Consider the following 17556-nt stretch of genomic DNA (forward strand, 5'->3'; position numbering starts at 1 on the left):
AGAAAAAATACATTCCACAGCAGGATAAAGTGATAACCAGAGCATGAGATAAAAGGCAGATAGAGAGAGGGAGAGAGAGAAACAGAGAGAGAGCGAGAGAGGGAGGGATGCAGAAAGAGAGAAGAGGAGAAACAGAAGGAGAGAGAGAGAGATTCAGATATATATAGGGAGAAAGCGAGAGAGAGAGAGAGAGAGAGAGAGAGAGAGAGAGAGAGGGACAGCGAGGAATAAACAGAGAGAGAACATAAAAGATATACAAAAAGATACAGTAAAGGATAAACCAAGAGAGACCACAGAGAAGCGGTGTGAATTATAGAGAGAAAAGAGATAGAAAGACAGAATGAGTGAGATAAACAGAGAGAGAAAGGGGAGATAGAGAGAACACAGAGCTTCTTTACAACTCCACACTGCATCAAACATCTCCAGGTCCTTCAGACTCTTATACAAATTACAATCAACCAGAATCCTTCATTTCATCTGGAGAGAGAGATCAGGTGCAGAAAAAAGAAAAAACAAAACAAAAAGGCACTTTGTTTATGAGAGATAGACAAAGAGAGAGACAGAGAGAGAGAGAGAGAGAGTAAGTGATAGATAGAGAGAGACAGTAAGAGATAGTCAGAGAGAAACATTAAGAAAGAGACAGAGAGACAGTAAAAGATAGATTGGGGGAGAGAGACAAAGAGACAGAGGGAGAGAGACTCTCTCTATCTGCCTTTTATTTCCTCTCTCTCTCTCTCTCTCTCTCTCTCTCTCTCTCTCTCTATATATATATATATATATATATATATATATATATATATATATATATATATGAATCTCTCTCTCTTTCTGTACCTCCTCTTCTCTCTTTCTGCATCCCTCCCTCTCTCGCCTTCTCTCTGTTTATCTCTCTCGCTCTCTCTCACTCTGTCTTTTATCTCATGCTCTGGTTTCATCATTTGATTTCCTTAAACAGCTTGTCTAATCTTATTGAGTAATTAAAGTGAATTATAACTCACGAGACAGTAAGAGATAGACAGAGGGAGAGATACAGTAAGAGAGAGAGAGACGGAGAGAGACAGTAGGAGATAGACAGAGAGACAGTAAGAGATAGACAGAGAGACAGTAAGAGATAGACAGAGACAGAGAGACAGTAAGAGAGAGACAGTAAGAGAGAGACAGAGAGACAGTAAGAGATAGACAGAGACAGAGAGACAGTAAGAGATAGACAGAGAGACAGTAAGAGATAGACAGAGAGACAGTAAGAGATAGACAGAGAGACAGAGAGACAGTAAGAGATAGACAGAGAGACAGTAAGAGATAGACAGAGAGACAGTAAGAGATAGACAGTAAGAGAGAGACAGAGAGACAGTAAGAGATAGACAGTAAGAGAGAGACAGTTATGAGTAGAGTAAAATAAAGTGATGTTCTCCACTAGAACTGTTCACTTTTTCGGGGCCCCTGGTGCCTTAAGGTCCTTGAACCTCATATTGTTATAAGAAAAGCATCAGAATGTTTGTGATAAACTTTTTCTCTTTTTTTGCATAACAACTGCATGTATTCAAGTGTGTACAAAAAACATTTACAAATTTCTCATCATTAGAAAATTCCTCTTATCGATGCCGAGGCAGTCAGGAATCTGACAAGAAAGCAGTAAAAAAAAAAAAAAACGATTTCTCGCCCTCCTCCACTCCCCGATCTGATTGCTTCGTTGTTCTTCAGACAGAAGAGGACCAGTTCGGCTTCTTGGCTGCCTCAAGACTCATATTTGTACAGCGAATAAGAAAGAGCTCACTAGAGAGAGGTGCCTTAGATTGCACGAGGGCGGGGGGAGGGGGGCGGGTGGGGGTGGAGAATTTATCGTTTCAATTTTCCCAGATATTGGGAGGAAGAGAGTAGCGGATCACTTCCTGCCCGTCCCATGGTAACGCCAGTGATGTGCTTTACAGAACTTTGGTCTGACAGGAAAAAGAAAGAATAACTGATGGAGACGGGGATGAAGTGATAGTCGGATCCTTACAGGAAAAAAAAGGGATTGGGGGGGTGAGGTGAATGATAAGACCCCCGGGCCTGATTTAATGCTGAGAACAGCTTTCTGTTGAAGCTCGAAAACTAACCGGGATCCATTCTTTACATCCATTCTGTCTTTTCAGACTTTAAATCATCATATACAGATGTAAATTGCTGAAATTGAAAAGTATAAAAAAAATCCTATAAAACAGTTTTATTGATTGATTATTAATTATTTATAAAATGTAGAAATTTAGACAGAAGTAAAAAAAACACCTGGCCGTAAGACATAACAATGTGCTTTCTGAACATCTTATTCCACATTAATCGCTGTTAGCTATTATAAACACTGTAACCTCCATTATAAATAACCTCCACTCTTCTGGGTAGATGTTCCACTAGATTTTGTGGAGATTTTGTGCTCATTCAGTGATAAGGGTGTTATTAAAGTCAGGTCCTGATGCAGGAGAGGTGAGGAGGTCTGGAATGCAGCCAGCGTTTACATTTATCTCAAATGTGTTCAACAGGGTTGAGGTCAGAGCTCTAAAGCAAAAAATCTTCCAGTCCAACCCATAAACTGAAGCGAAGTGAAGGAAAAATGTAATGCTGCCACATTCAACGACGTTCTATACAATTGTGCGATTCCAACTTTGTACAGTTTGGAGAAGAACCACATAAGGAATAGCTGGAAAAGACAAATGTCCCAATACTTTTGTCTGTAAAGTGTATATGAAAGTTAGACAGAGAAAATAGACAGAGGGAGAGAAACAGTAAAAGAGAGACAGAGACAGAGAGACAGTAAGAGATAGACAGAGGAGAGAGACAGTAAGAGATAGACAGAGGAGAGACAGTAAGAGATAGACAGAGAGAGAGAGAGAGAGAGAGAGAGAGAGAGAGAGAGACAGTAAGGGAGAGACAGAGAGACAGTAGGAGATAGACAGAGGAGAGAGTCAGTAAGAGATAGACAAAGACAGAGAGACAATAGGAGATAGACAGAGACAGAGAGACAGTAAGAGATAGACAGAGAGAGACAGTAAAAGAGACAGAGGAGAGAGACAGTAAGAGATAGACAGAGAGAGAGACAGTAAGAGATAGACAGGGACAGAGAGACAGTAAGAAAGAGACAGAGGAGAGACAAAGAGAGAAACAGAGACAGAGAGACAGTAAGAGATAGACAGAGACAGAGAGACAGAAAGAGATGGACAGAGAAAGAGAGAGAGAGACACAGTAGGAGATAGACAGAGGGAAAGAGACAGTAAGAGAGAGACAGAGGGAGAGAGACAGTATATATATATATATATATATATATATATATATATATGTGTGTGTGTGTGTGTGTGTGTGTGTGTGTGTGTGTGTGTGTGTGTGTGTGTGTGTGTGTACACTGAATAGCTGCTAATCACCTAGTTATTTTTAATTATCTACACAAACCCTCAACGCCGTACACTTTATCACCACATGCGTAATTACAGGAATTGATGCTAAATCTACAATGTATATTATGTTTCTTGATAAACGAAAAAGCCCCGGAGCAATAACATCAGTGATACACACACACACACACACACACACACACACACACACACACTTAGTGCCCGAAACGTCAATAACCGTCCTCGCTACTCGTTTTTCTCATAACCTCATCCTGTATACGATTGTTCAATCAAAGTCAATCTCATATTAAATTCCATACAAACAACGTTTAGCATAAACAACAACGGAGCTCAGAAAAAAAAAAAGAGGAAAACAAGACAGACAGGACGCAATTAGCGATCTGCGATGTCTGACACGACGACAGAGTCATTAAAGCAATTTATGGCCACTGACTTAACGACACCCGGCTTAATTAGCGCTGTTGAATAATGTCATGGCATCCTGCTCTTCCTCCTTCCTCCTAATGCTCCTGCAATCTGCCAAACGGCATAATATATAGATGCGCTGCCTTATTTCGAGCTTCGTCTCAAATACGTCCTTTACGCGGGCCTATTTTTCATTCATGAGGAATGAGGGATTCCTTACGTGCCCTTTCCTCAAGGGGAAACCCCGTGTCCAAGTACACGCTCTATAAAACACACGTGCACCTCCGCCCTCTTTACAATATGATCGTGGTCCAGAGATACGTAATTTTACTTTCATTGAAGTATGTTTTGTTTAAAGTATTGTACTTTACTACATTTTAACTCGTATCCGTTACTAAATGAAAAAATACAAATATAAATAATGCAAGTGGTGTGTGTGTGTGTGTGTGTGTGTGTGTGTGTGTGTGTGTGTGTGTGTGTGTGTGTGTGGTTGCCCTGAAAACCACAACAGGGATTTATGGGTCAAAAACAAACTCACAAGAAATAAAGATGAGACGAACAAGACAGACGCCAGTGAACGCCTTCGAATCGAAAGTTTGTGCCCTCACAGTCTGAATTCTGAATTTGCATATGCGATTTTCCTCATTATCATAAATGGGGTTATAACAGGAATTTCTTTTACTTCAACTTTTTATTACTTTTACTCTTGTTGATTTTTAGACTGGTAAATTAACTTGTACATAAGTAACATTTTATTTTATTGAGTTTTTTACTTGAGTAGAATATTTTATTACTCCTCCCACCTCTGGATATCATTTCTCAGTTCCTCTTGGCATAGAAGCCACTGGTATATGGAAGGATTTGAGTCGTGCCAGAGCTGAGTTTTGACTTGACCATTCTAGCACATTCCCAAAAATACACCCATGCAAGGTGTTGCTACTACTAGCATGCTTCACGGTAGGGAAAGTGTTCTCAGGGTGAGCAGCGTTTGGTTTCCTCCCAATGTAGAGCTTCATGCCAAGACCAAATTTTGGTATCCCGAACATTTCTGACTCCAACTTCAAACAGGACATAATACGACTCGAGACTTTTCCACGGTCTTGTAAACACTTTTGTATCAAAACTGTGGAGCTCAGACTGATGACCTCCTTGTAACTTTGATCTATTTCTCCACTCCTTCAATATGATCTTTTTCAGACATGCAACCACACTGAATTCCATTCAACTTTCAGGTTCTAGAGGAGGAAAAAGTTCAATGGACTGAATACTCACGCAAGACACCCATAAGCTTTATTCGGTTTCTCTGGAAAAGATCAGAAGACGTCTGAAGAAGACGTCATCTGAAATTCCGATTCCGATCCCAATTTTGTTCCAGTTTTCATGTTCGTGTTTCTACACTCACTCCATCAGGAGAATACTGAACTCCCTGCTGCTTTCGAGAGGTCTATAATGATGTATGTTGAGAAGAACATTAGACTTAATTTAGTTTTAAAGAATGCTTTTGCAATGAAGATTTCAGCTATGAAGGTTATATAATTTGAAAATGGCTCGGCTTTCATCACTGAATTTAATCACGCTCATAAATAGTGGGGATTCACCTGCATTTCAAATTCTCCCTACGGCTATAGAATCCATCAATATTACAAAGAAACGCAGTATAACAGAGCGCTGTATCACAGACGGGAGTCTCATACAGCGAGAACGAATGTCATCACCAAAGCAAGAAACCCATTGAACGCAATTCAACAAGTCTCCTTTCACTGTAGCCGCAGCTGCACCTCCCGCATACATGATCTCTAGCACAAGCATCGATGTTAACCTCGTAAAATGGGTTTTCTGTGCATTTTTGTGCATGCATTACGATTTTCCTGGGAATTGAAATCAAGAGACGAAATGAGACAGCTTGAGATACTAAAGAATTTCCTAAATGCCATTCGATAGCTCTGTTAGAGGACGGGGTCGCATCCCTGCGTCTCTGACCGCTAGCATGAAAGGAAGTGAACGTCATTATAATATATACATTATATAATATTATTATTAAATATATTATATAATATTATAAGGAAGAGTATAATCCTGAAGCTATTCATGCCACAAGGACAGAAGAAAATTACCTCTTATATCATTGTCATATAAACCTCCAACTACATGATAAGTGAAGCACTGCACACACATACACACACAACTACAACCACACACAAGCACAAAGGGAATCCTAAGTAAGGGAATATTCAGTACTTGTTCATGAAAATAATATTTTTCAAACCCAGCACTCTAATCGCCATCTTACACTGAATATCCCTTCATCATGGCAGCTGTTAGTGGGTGGGATTTATAAGACAACAAGTAAACAGGATTTTTTTTCCTCAAAGTTGACGTGTTAAAAGCAGGAAAAATGGGCTAAGCGTAAGGATCTGAGTGAGTTTGGCGGCTAGACTACTGGGTCAGAATCTATTAAAAGTGCGTGGTGAGCCGAGGCTCATTTAAACACATGGGGGGCGAAGGCTGGTCCGTGTGGTCCGATCCAACAGACGTAGCTCAAACTGCTGAAAAAGTTCATGCTGTTAATGCTCGATGGTTCAGAACTGTTTTAGCAGCAAAAAGGGGACAGACACAATATTAGGCACATGGGTGTATATGTGTGTTTGTGTGTCTGTGTGTATATGTATGTATTTGTGTGATTCAATTAGGTTCCATAGACATCTCACTCCTGAAGCCTGAGCCAAAAGTGCCATATATAATGTGCCATATATAAATGTGTATGTGTGTGTGTGTGTGTGTGTGTTTGTGTGTGTGTGTGTTTGTGTGTGGGGAAGGGGAACAAATTCTGCCTGGGGCAATGTTCGTGGCCTGCATGCTCACATGTCCTGCCATGATGTGTGAGTAGCTGCGGGTCCTCCTCTGATTAGCTATGCAGGTGAGCACTTCTGGGTTTGTGTATATTTGTGTGTGTGTGTGTGTGTGTGTGTGTGTGTGTGTAGGACCTCTACTGGTTGGCTGTCTAATATCGGGACCAGTAGCTTGCACAATCAATGGCACTGTACCCGAACATGTGGTGAAACATCCACGCTTTTAGTCCTTTCTCTCTTTCGCTCTTCTTTAATTTCCTCCTTTCCACTTTGATATTATCAAGTCGAAGTCGTATCCTTGGTCCGTCTCAGACACTCGGCATACACATATTCGCTCATCGTTCTGATCCGATGACTGGAGGCCTATCAGACTGGAAATCACTCGGTCGGAGACTGATATTGGAGAGGAAGTAGGACCATGATCATGCTCGTGCATGTGAGATAGATTCGCTTTATGGTGTATGGGTGAGACCATGACAGTGATGGGGTTGGGGAGGGTGTTGTATTGAAACTACATTCATAAATATGTATGTGAAGTAAAAAAAGCCTAGACTATATAATCTGGGTGTTTCCTTGTTTCTCGTCTGTATTTCCACAGATATCGTGATCTTGACTGTTCGATGATGGATTGGGACCCAAATAATGGAGCAAATCACAAATTGAAAAAGTAAATGTAAATGTAGGGAGGGTTCAAAGCAAACACAATCTGCAGGATGGATACAAATACACACCATTTTGCATTGGCCAAAAAATAAATACACTTTTAACATAAACGTGTCAATTATCAGGTCATTGTTGCAAAAGTGAAATCGTTTTTTTTATTGCTAGCTAAGAAGAAGAAGAAGAAGAATAGATGCAGAAGCAATTCTTGGTGCTTGCTACACACTACCTGAGGAGGTATGTCTAAAAAAAAAGCCAGATGAAATCTGATTGGCTGCTGATGGCTGTACATATTTAATAATCCAGAAATGAATCCAAATCCACCAACAGCACAACAAATATCAGCTCAATCTGACTTCCGGTTCCTGCAGCCCTGAGCAGCGAGTAAACAGTTTCGAAGGCTTCGACACTGTGATATAATGGAAGTATGAATCATATTAATAAAAAGAAACATTTACAAATATGTTCCATTAAATGTTTCCGCTTCATATTGATGCTCAAAAGCCTAGTTTCGTATTTCATTGTTCTGATTGGACAGAAAACGAGTGTGCGGTTCTAGTTTGCGTCGGGGTTCATCTTTGCTTCCCAGCTTATTAAAGCTCTGGTCATTTTCCTGCACACTTTCTGCAACTATAGAAGATGGAAGTCTTGCCGGAAAGCTTGTGTGTGTGTGTGTGTGTGTGTGTGTGTGTGTGTGTGTGTATATGTGTATATGTGTGTGTGTTTGCTCTGTTCTCTTTTTATTTTCTCATTCCAGACTGCTTTTTTTTTTTTTTTTTTTTTTTTCTTCTGTGAGAGAAGAGAATAAAAAACGAACAGAAAAACAAATCACTCCTTTAGTGCCGGGGCGTCTCGCAGTGCGCTGCATTTCGGAGTGTGTGGAAAAACAAATCACAATTTATGCCAGTGTTTTTGCTCCTCTGTGCACTTCTATCAAAAAGCATAGACCTGCTTACGCAATATATTTTTGCATGAATTTAAAAATTAAAAAAAAGAAAAGGCATGAAAAAGATAAATAAATAAATAAATAAATACGCAATCAAACACTAAATAAACCAATAAAATAAATTCATAGACCAACAAATAAATAAACAAAACAAAAGATTTATAAATGCATAAACAGAAAATATTTTAAATTTCGTCCTTTTACCTGCTTACGCAATAAATTTTGACGTAAATTTAAAAAAAATAATAATAAAAAAAAAAAAACGTGAAAACAATGAAAAAAGATGAATAAATGAATAAATAAATAAGCAGGCAAACACTAAATAAATCAATACAAAAGTAAATGCATTAATAAAAAAAGTGAATAAATGTAGAGGTACAAAAATAGGCCAATCAAATAAATGATAAATTAATGAATAAAAATTCAAATTGTAATTTGCATTTATTTATTTCTTCTACTTTGATTTCTTATAATAAAGCATTAATAATTGTTGCTTGTATTATTTTTAAAAATTTCAGTGAGACACACCTCAAAACTTGTCCCATGAAATGTCTAATGAAAGCTTTTGTTTAGTTATTTTTATTTTATGTAAATTAAGCAAGTAAATAATTACATTACGCTTCGCACCGCAGGAGTTCATTGGCCAAACTGTCAGCGTCAAAGAGTACGAGTGTGAGACAGATACAGGGAAAACAGAACTGTTTAGAAAAAAGTTGAACTCACTGGTGGCGTTTGTTAACCGGAAGGTAACTGATGTGTCTGGTATGTCACAGACGTTGCGGACGGACACCTGGCATGTGTAGTTTGCAAAGTCCTGAGGCCTGAGATTCTTCAGCTTTAGCACCTTAGTTTCACCCTGTAAAAAAATAAATAAATAGAAATCTAAATCACACACACACACACACACAGCGGGTAAAATGTTATGAATGCAAAGCTAAAATTAAATACCACAAAAAAAATTAATTCAAAATTTAATCTTCTCAATCCACTGCTAAAGATTTAGCACACCGCCCATTTTTTTTTGCAAACAAGGACGTTTGCTGATTTGCTATAAATGGTTAATAAACATTTATTTATTTCTTTACCCAACAACCTACCCATTATTTATTCATGAATAATTTCAATATTTAAATAAATAAAAAATGTATACAATCAATTAATTAATGTACACAATTAAAATATTTAAATAAATCAAAAATCATAAATACAATCAATTCATTAATTCACAAATAATTTAAATATTCATATAAACAACAAATAAATACAATAAATAAATGAAATAAATAATTGTTTAATTTTCTGTCTGGTATTATAACTATCATTATTTGTGGCAGTGGGGGTGTGGTCAAGTGTTGGTTTGTGGATGGAGGGCGGAGCTTGAGGAAACAAGTGGTACGGAGCGCACACCTGATGGTGGTTTTACTAATGACTGTTCTCTGGTTCAATAAGCAGAAAAAATGCAGTCACGGTAGAGAAAGTGTGTGTGTGTGTGTGTGTGTGTGTGTGTGTGTGTGTGTGTGTGTGTGTTAGTTAGTGTGTTACAAAAAAGTACTTAATTTTTTGTCTACACTTACACACTATCACCTTTGAATTATTCCTCTTGCACAGCAATACAGCGCCCCCAGTGTTTCTGCCACTTCTGGAATGTGTCCTAAAAGTTTTCTTTTTAAAGCATGTCAAACACCTTCTGCGAGTCGTGCTGGATCTCCGCAATGGTGAAGTCCACAGGAGCCAAATTTGCCACTTAAAACACATTGAACGACTCGATGCAGCATCGCCGTAAACATGCCAAAATCATCTCCGTCTTCTGACTTGCTGTCCATGATGAAATCCCAGATGTGGTAACACACACGGTCAGAATAACACCAGTTGCACAGCTCCCGATGTACACAAGACGACGTCTTTTGGCACGCTGACATACGAAGTTCGGTGCTCCCTGTGACTGTGCGTGCAGCCTTTTGCTGCCACCTTTTGGCGTGTTATAAAACAAGTGTCAAAACTTTTTGACGCCACCTTACCAGGTTCTCGCCATGAGTTTTGCGTAGACTGACGACTTTCTCAACTTATTTGTGGAGATCCAAGAGTTTAACATTTAGACGAGTAAATACTTTTGCAATCCCCTGCGCAATTGTATTCCAGTCTGAACATTCAAAAAATGCAGTAAATAAAACTATTCAAAAAACCAGCATGCATATATTTGGAACATCATGAGGTCGTCTTTTCTTTCTCCTCTCTTATAGCTGCAAATTTTGACCAGGTGTCTACAAATCCAGTGCTCCAATACCTGTTGTGCTTTTTAAATAATAAGGGCAGGAATTATTCAAAACAAACCCAAAATACAAGGTACACATCCCAGGCCCTATTTAGGAATGACTGAGAGGGGGGACATTAACTTTTGAATGAGGCATGATTTCACTGATTGTGACCATGTTTTATTTATTTATATATCGTATTTTTTATTTGTGCATTATTGTAAACGACCTGTTTGAGTCACGGTAAGAATGAGCTTGATTGCGTGCTGATTTTGGAGCCAAAGTCGAGATGTTTCAGCGCGACACCAGGGGAGGTTACGGCACGTCTACTGCTTCTTATATGAAAGGAAAAAACAGTGACGTGCGAGTAAGTGTAAAACTGGGAGTTGATTGAAAATACTATCAGAAATAATGACTTGCCTCTTGAACAAAGTGATCCGGGTCTATATATTTTTTTTTAACAGCCATGATTTGGATGGAAACTTAAATATTACTAACAATATAACGCCCCAATATCAGATATTTGTTAAAAACAATTGTATTTTTTTAAACGGCGTGGTTTTGGGGGAAGTGTGCGGACAGCAGAGATTTAGTAGAAATATAATATTAAATATGATTTTTATTATTATTACTTTTTTTTTTTTTTACTATTTTTAGTAACAAATTTTTATATTATTATTTTTATTATTTTTAGCATCATGATTAATTCTGAATTATTTATGGACAATCCTTTTAACCCAACCTCAGATAAACCACAGATGTTTAATAAATGCAATGCATATGCAAATGTTCCTGTATTAAAATCAATTCTCAGATGTATCCAGATTACTGTGGATGCCTAAAACGCCTGAGCTTTTCTCACAGGGTTCTTGGTTTGATGCTTTAATGCTTCTACATTTCCACAAAAGTTCAATTTTCCTACTGGACAAACTCTACTGGGTGCTATATTTAACCACCTAAAACATTCTTTCTAGGACAACTAGCACCTTTAAAGGATACAACTCCATTTTTAAGGGCACGTCTGCTTGCTTTACTGTTTTCATGCCAAGATTCCACTCCCTGAACGTTGTTAAACTGCAGCCTGGGCCTTTTGTACAGTGACTAAATGGTACTCTGTACTGCCTGACTGTAGTTTTTCTCATTTCATGATTATGGATCCGTGGATAATGGATTTTTTTTGTGTGTGTGATGGTATGCTTGTCCTTTAACCCCTACTACTATATACACACACACACACACACACACACACACACACACACACACACACACACACACACAGTGCATTCAAAAAGTATTCAGATCCCCATCACTTTTTCCAATAGATTTTCTTCTCATTAATCTCCACTTAGTACCCCATATAGACAATTATACATTTTACAAATAAAAAAAACCTACAAAAGCTTTTAGACTAACTTTTGCAACAACACTAAATGTTAGCTCAGGTGCCTCCCAGTTTTCTTGATCGTTCCTGATATGTTTATTGATTGGACGTGATTTGGAAAGACACACACCTCTCTATAAAAGATTTCACAACTCACAATGCATATCGGAGCAAAAAAACAAGCCATGAGGTCAAAGGAACTGCCTGTAGAGCTCCCAGAGAGGACCTGCTGCAAGGCACAAACCTGGAGGAAGACGAATTCTTAAATGGAATAAGTTTGGCGCAACCAGGACTCTTCTGAGAGCTGGTGGCCCAACCAAACTGAGCAATCAGGTGAGGAGAGCTTTGTTATATTTACAGTACACTATGAGGGGTGTTCAAGTCAAACTGGGACTTTTGAGTTTATAAGAATCGGGACAGAAAGATTTGTCAGGGCACCTGAGTACAGCCTGCTCCGCTTCATCATGGAACCACCACGAACCGGATCGTCACTGAGGGTCATCTTTAAAAAACGTTTACACTTTTGCCGTCTTGATACGGCCAAGCGTCAGATCATCGTACTGTGCTTGAAGTCTTCTACAGCAACGTCTTCGTTACAAGGACCTGCCACAATATTTAAAGATAACTTTTTAAAAATAAAATAAAACGATATTCACGCTGCCAAACCGCAAAACTCCGCAGGCTATTGGAAAACAATACCTTTAGACTAATAAAGGCATTACTCCACCCTGCTATTGTTTATTCTTTAATACTGATTGCAGACGAGGAAGAAGAAGAAAAAAGAGGCAGAACACCAGTCTATTCCAGACCATAAGATCTCAGACCATGGCATTTTTCTTGCACCGAAAAAAAAAAACATTCTCATTGAAAGTTCAGCACCAGCCTTAGTGCTCAATCATGAGCATCAGTGTGTTCATGTAGACCAAACAGAACAAATAGTCATTTTCCTGCCGCACTTGTGTAGCTGTCGTCTAGCCTTCGAGTGAAGCCCAGATATTTGAAAAACATGATCGTGGAGCCTCTTTAGGAGCTTATTATGAGGACACGAAATAATATAAGAAATACAAGAAGTGCTAAATGCTGTGTACCTGCGTGTATAAAGGCTCGTAGATGTCCACACCGTTGTCTTTGCTCTGCTCGATCGGAACACTGCCTCGTTTCCAGATGAAGCGAGCCGGAGGGTTGGAGTTGACGGTGCAGCGCAGAAACACAGTCTTCTCCTGGTAGTAGTTTCCTCTCACATCGCTGATCGTCTGGTGTACCGTGAGCATGGGTTTATCCAAGTCTACAATCCAAACACACACACACACACACAACTCGAGTTGTTGAATAAAATCACCATATTTTCCAAATAAGTCACAAAAAAGTCACAGTTATCTTCCATTTAAAGTCATTCGGACTTTACAATAGCTACCTCACTGAAGTTAGCTATATGTTACTATGGTTACAGGTATTTCTAAAGCACGGTGATTAAAATGACCGAGACTACACCTTTCAGCCAATCAGAATCGGATATTTCTGACTGACCACAGTATATAATAATATTGAATTTTAGTAAAAGTACCTGGTTACTGTACTTAAGTCATTTTTGGTTACTTTCCTAGTTATATTTTAGATATAATCCACTTTGACGCTCTACTTAACGACATTTATGATTCAATATCTGTAGTTTTTACTCCACTGTCTTTTAATTGACAATGAGTAATACTAATTACATTTGGCACCTCTGTTGAAGACACCATTAAGTCTCAACACTCACCTACTTGCATCTGCTGCCTGGGAACGACTGCTTTTTTTTTAAGCACTGCTGGGATCATTTTCAGTCCAAGAGCTCGAAACAATTCCAAAAACTTTGAGAACCCGTGAACAAGTTGAACTAAAATATCTCTCTGAGACTGAGTGCTGCATCGAATCACAGTAAGCTCTGAATCTATGGTTTTACTAAAATGATGGACGAATTGGATTTGCCCGTTGAATGCCAGTGGTGGACGAAGAACACAAAGTAGAGAGTAAATATTATTCCAGTAAAGGTGTCCCTTTCTACTTTACTTAAGTAAAATGACAAAAGTATTTGCCTTCACTATGCGCTATGACAGCTATAATGTTCCTATTATTAATTCTCTTTGCTTAATTAACTCAGTTTATGTAAAAAAGACTCGAATGTTACTCTCATCGCACCAGTCTATTAATAATATGATATTAATAAGTCAAACACTGATTGATATCTATTACAATTATCATAATTCCAAAACCAAAGTTTCTTCAACTACTTTGAAGTAATTTACACAACGTGTGTTGTGGTGAGTTCGAGTCTGGAGTTTCTTCATCATTTATGTTCTGCTTGCTGTCGAACTGACGCTGAACTGTATGTTGGTAAACAGTAGATACACTGAGCGCCAATCGAAACAAGAGCGTGCGTCCGACCCTGATTGGTGGATTGCTGCTAGTTTGACCAGTTACGTTTTGAAAATGTGAAAATGCAGTGAAGTTAAAAGTAAAAGTCTCCCCGAATAGAAATACTTCAGTAAAGTACAGCAAAAAAGCTACAGTACAGTAATGAATTGCGTTTACTTTGCCACCTCTGTTGGATATTAACGGTACTTCAGCTTTGCGACATGATCCTGTCATTTTATATGCTAATTAAAGATTCCTTTGAAGATTGCTTTACTATTGAAGTTTTTTGTATTGATTTGTTCAATATTTGTTTGATATGTTGAACAGGTTGTTTGTTCGATTGGTAACGCAGTTTTGAAGTGTACAATTTGATTTGCATTTTTGGAAAAAACAAATCAACTGGTTTTTTTCTTTCTTTTCACTGATGTGTGTCTTGGTGTCGCGGATTAGTGCATCTTCGAGTCTACGTTTACTCGAGTATGATTTTCAGACACTCTTTACACCTCTGCTTAATGCCACTGTTAGTGTTAGAAACGAATGATCCTAATCTACAGTAACTCTTGAATCTTGAACAGAAACAATTCATATTCTGGTCTCTATGGTCTTTTTTTTGTGTAAGATTTCGCGTTCCCTAACAAATGAGCTTATCATATGTTAATTGGTCCGTGACAGAAAACAGAAGCAATGGCGACGAAACAGTTTTAGAGAAACGTTCCATTCCCGTCTCCCATATGTCCCGAGTTCACGATATTGTTCTTGTGTAACTTGCTGACAGTTTGACGATGTGAACATAAGTAGCGTCTACAAAAATGTTCCTTTCCTGTTTTAATTAGGTGAAGAAAAAAAAAACTATAATGAATTAAGTTAGGAATCCTGATAGACACCTGACAAAGAGCTCCAGGTTCTGTGGAGAATTGGACTGGGAGACGCATATAATATTCAGTAACACAAACGCAGACACACACACACACACACATGCACAAAAACCACAACCAGAGCAGGAATTTCAATCATGCAGAAGCTACGGAGTGGCAAAAAAATATCTGGAGAGAATGAGAAAGAGATGGAAGTTGTGTGTGTGTGTGTGTGTGTGTGTGTGTGTGTGTGTGTGTGTGTGTGTGTGTGTGTGTATACATATGCGTTGGTATTTACAAGAGATAAAAAAAAAAATGGGTATCTATGTACATGCTCTTCACAGCATGTGTGTAATTAATCAAACAAAACATGGAGGTGGAAAGGAGAGTGCGGTTACAAGTTGTTTTCGAGCGTGGTCAAAGAGCTCACGGGGAAGACGCAATGTGGAAATTTAAGGCGGGAGTGAAATCTTTGCTTCTCTGGGTCGTAAAATTCTTATATACTCGTATACCGTGAAACTGAGCGAATCAAGTGATCTGTAAATCAACAGTAGACACCTGAAGGGGAAAAGAAAATCCAGAGTGAGCAGTATGAGTGACAGGCTGAGTGAGGAATGGAATAAATGAAGAGAGAGATTGATTTCAAGGGTCGAAAAAACAGTCTTTTGGGTAGACATCGGGGTCCTGATCACATGACCACCGGCATTGAGCATTTAAATGGCCAGGAGAATATTTGAGAAGACCGACGAATGTTCAATAACAAATGCTCTGACGATATTTCCAATTCCTCCATAATTGAATGCGCTCTATCTAATGTGCTTAAATACTTTATGAACAAAACTTTTGGGACACCTGACCACATCGTCTGAGGCATTTAGTTGTATAAAGCCAGCTCCATGAAGATATGCTTTACATTGTTTGGAGGCTAAACGGAATAAATGAGAAGAGAGATTGATTTCCAGTGTCGGGGGGGAAAAAAAAAAAAAAAACGGGCTCAGGGTAGACATCAGATCACATGATCCACAACTGAAATCGAAGAGTTTTAAAGGAGGGATTTTGAAACCTATGTGGGCCAAAAAGACATTTTTCAACCACTATTAGAAGTTTTACATACACTATTTAACAAAAGTATTGGGACACCCACCCTTTCCAGCCATATGTGGTTCTTCTGCCGAATTGTTACCCCAAAATTGGAGACGCGCAATTTTATAGGACGTCTTTGGATGAGGTGGCAAGAAATGTTCCTTTCACTTAGTCTAAAAGACTCAAAACTGTTCCAGCATGACAATGCTTCTGTGCACAAAGCCAGCTCTATGGAAACATGCTTCAACTGAGTTGAAGTGGAAAATCTCCTGCTATAGAGCTCCAAACTATATTGATATATGACCATATAATACGACGAACCGGAACACTGATTAGCTTCCTCAACCCAACTAGACGGACATGATGGGGAATCTCCACAAGCACAAGCCAAATAGTTTTAGTAGAACATCTTCCCATAAGAGTGGAGGTTATCATACCAGTAAATTGTGACTAAATGTGACATAAAGTGGTTTAAAGTTACATACTAATGTTATGAAACGCCAAATATGTCCACTCTAACAAAGTTAGCCGTCTGTCTCTTTCCACCAGAGCAGAATAGCCGACGTCTCTACAGTGGCGTCTAGCAAACGACTGAGACAACAAGTTTGCGCAACCCCCTAATTCACATGCACGCACAAACTTCTATACACAGAGAAAAAATAAACTGAAGCAGGCCATGCTTTTGATCCGGGGCTGCAGCTCGTCTATTATTCATGACTCTTCACAGTGCCTACATTGGAAAATAATCAGACAGTGGGCAGGCCCTAAAATGCAAAATAGACAAGGAAAGAATTTTTCCTCTTTTTATGGTTATTTACAAATCATTATGCTTCTCATGCGTTTAGGGTTTAAAAATTGCTTTGTGGGTTTTGTTCCTTGGACACACACAGGGTTTGAAATCTTGCCTAATACAGGAATTAAGGGAATTTCATGTTGGTGAATTCAAATGAACTGGTATCTCTGCATTTGGTTGGACAAGAGCATGGTGGATTTTACTGACTTGGATCTGAGAGCGAGTGAGGAGAAGTTATTGCTCTTGTGATTCAGACGAAGAAAAAAGACGGAAAGGAAAACCAAAGGAAATCAGCTCCTAAATTAACTGCTGGCATGGTGCTGAACGGACAGCGTTCAGACTCTACTAACAAACTTTCTATCTATCCTACATATACAGTTCCATGTCCTAATTCTGTCAATGCTAACAAACTATATTGACAAAATATTTTGGGCTACCTGACTTTCCAGCCATACGTGACTTTTCCCCAAACTGTTGGAGAAAGTTTGTATAGGACATGAACATTTTCCCTTCACTTAAACTAGGAGATGCAAACCTTTTCCAGCATTTCAGAGCC

At 38.7% G+C, this 17556-nt stretch overlaps 1 protein-coding gene across 1 annotated transcript in view; it reads right to left on the bottom strand.

Annotated features, from left to right (window-relative positions):
* Positions 1–17556, bottom strand: part of LOC124377713 (MAM domain-containing glycosylphosphatidylinositol anchor protein 1) — a 178750-nt gene that overhangs the window by 64967 nt on the left and 96227 nt on the right. The window contains exons 5-6 of the mRNA XM_046837012.1: positions 12965–13161; positions 8967–9099 (exon numbers count right to left, since the gene is read on the bottom strand). Coding sequence (XP_046692968.1) covers positions 8967–9099; positions 12965–13161 — 330 coding nt within the window. The remainder of the gene's footprint in view (positions 1–8966; positions 9100–12964; positions 13162–17556) is intronic.

Source organism: Silurus meridionalis, chromosome 2, assembly GCF_014805685.1.
Source record: "Silurus meridionalis isolate SWU-2019-XX chromosome 2, ASM1480568v1, whole genome shotgun sequence".
Lineage (NCBI taxonomy): Eukaryota > Metazoa > Chordata > Actinopteri > Siluriformes > Siluridae > Silurus > Silurus meridionalis.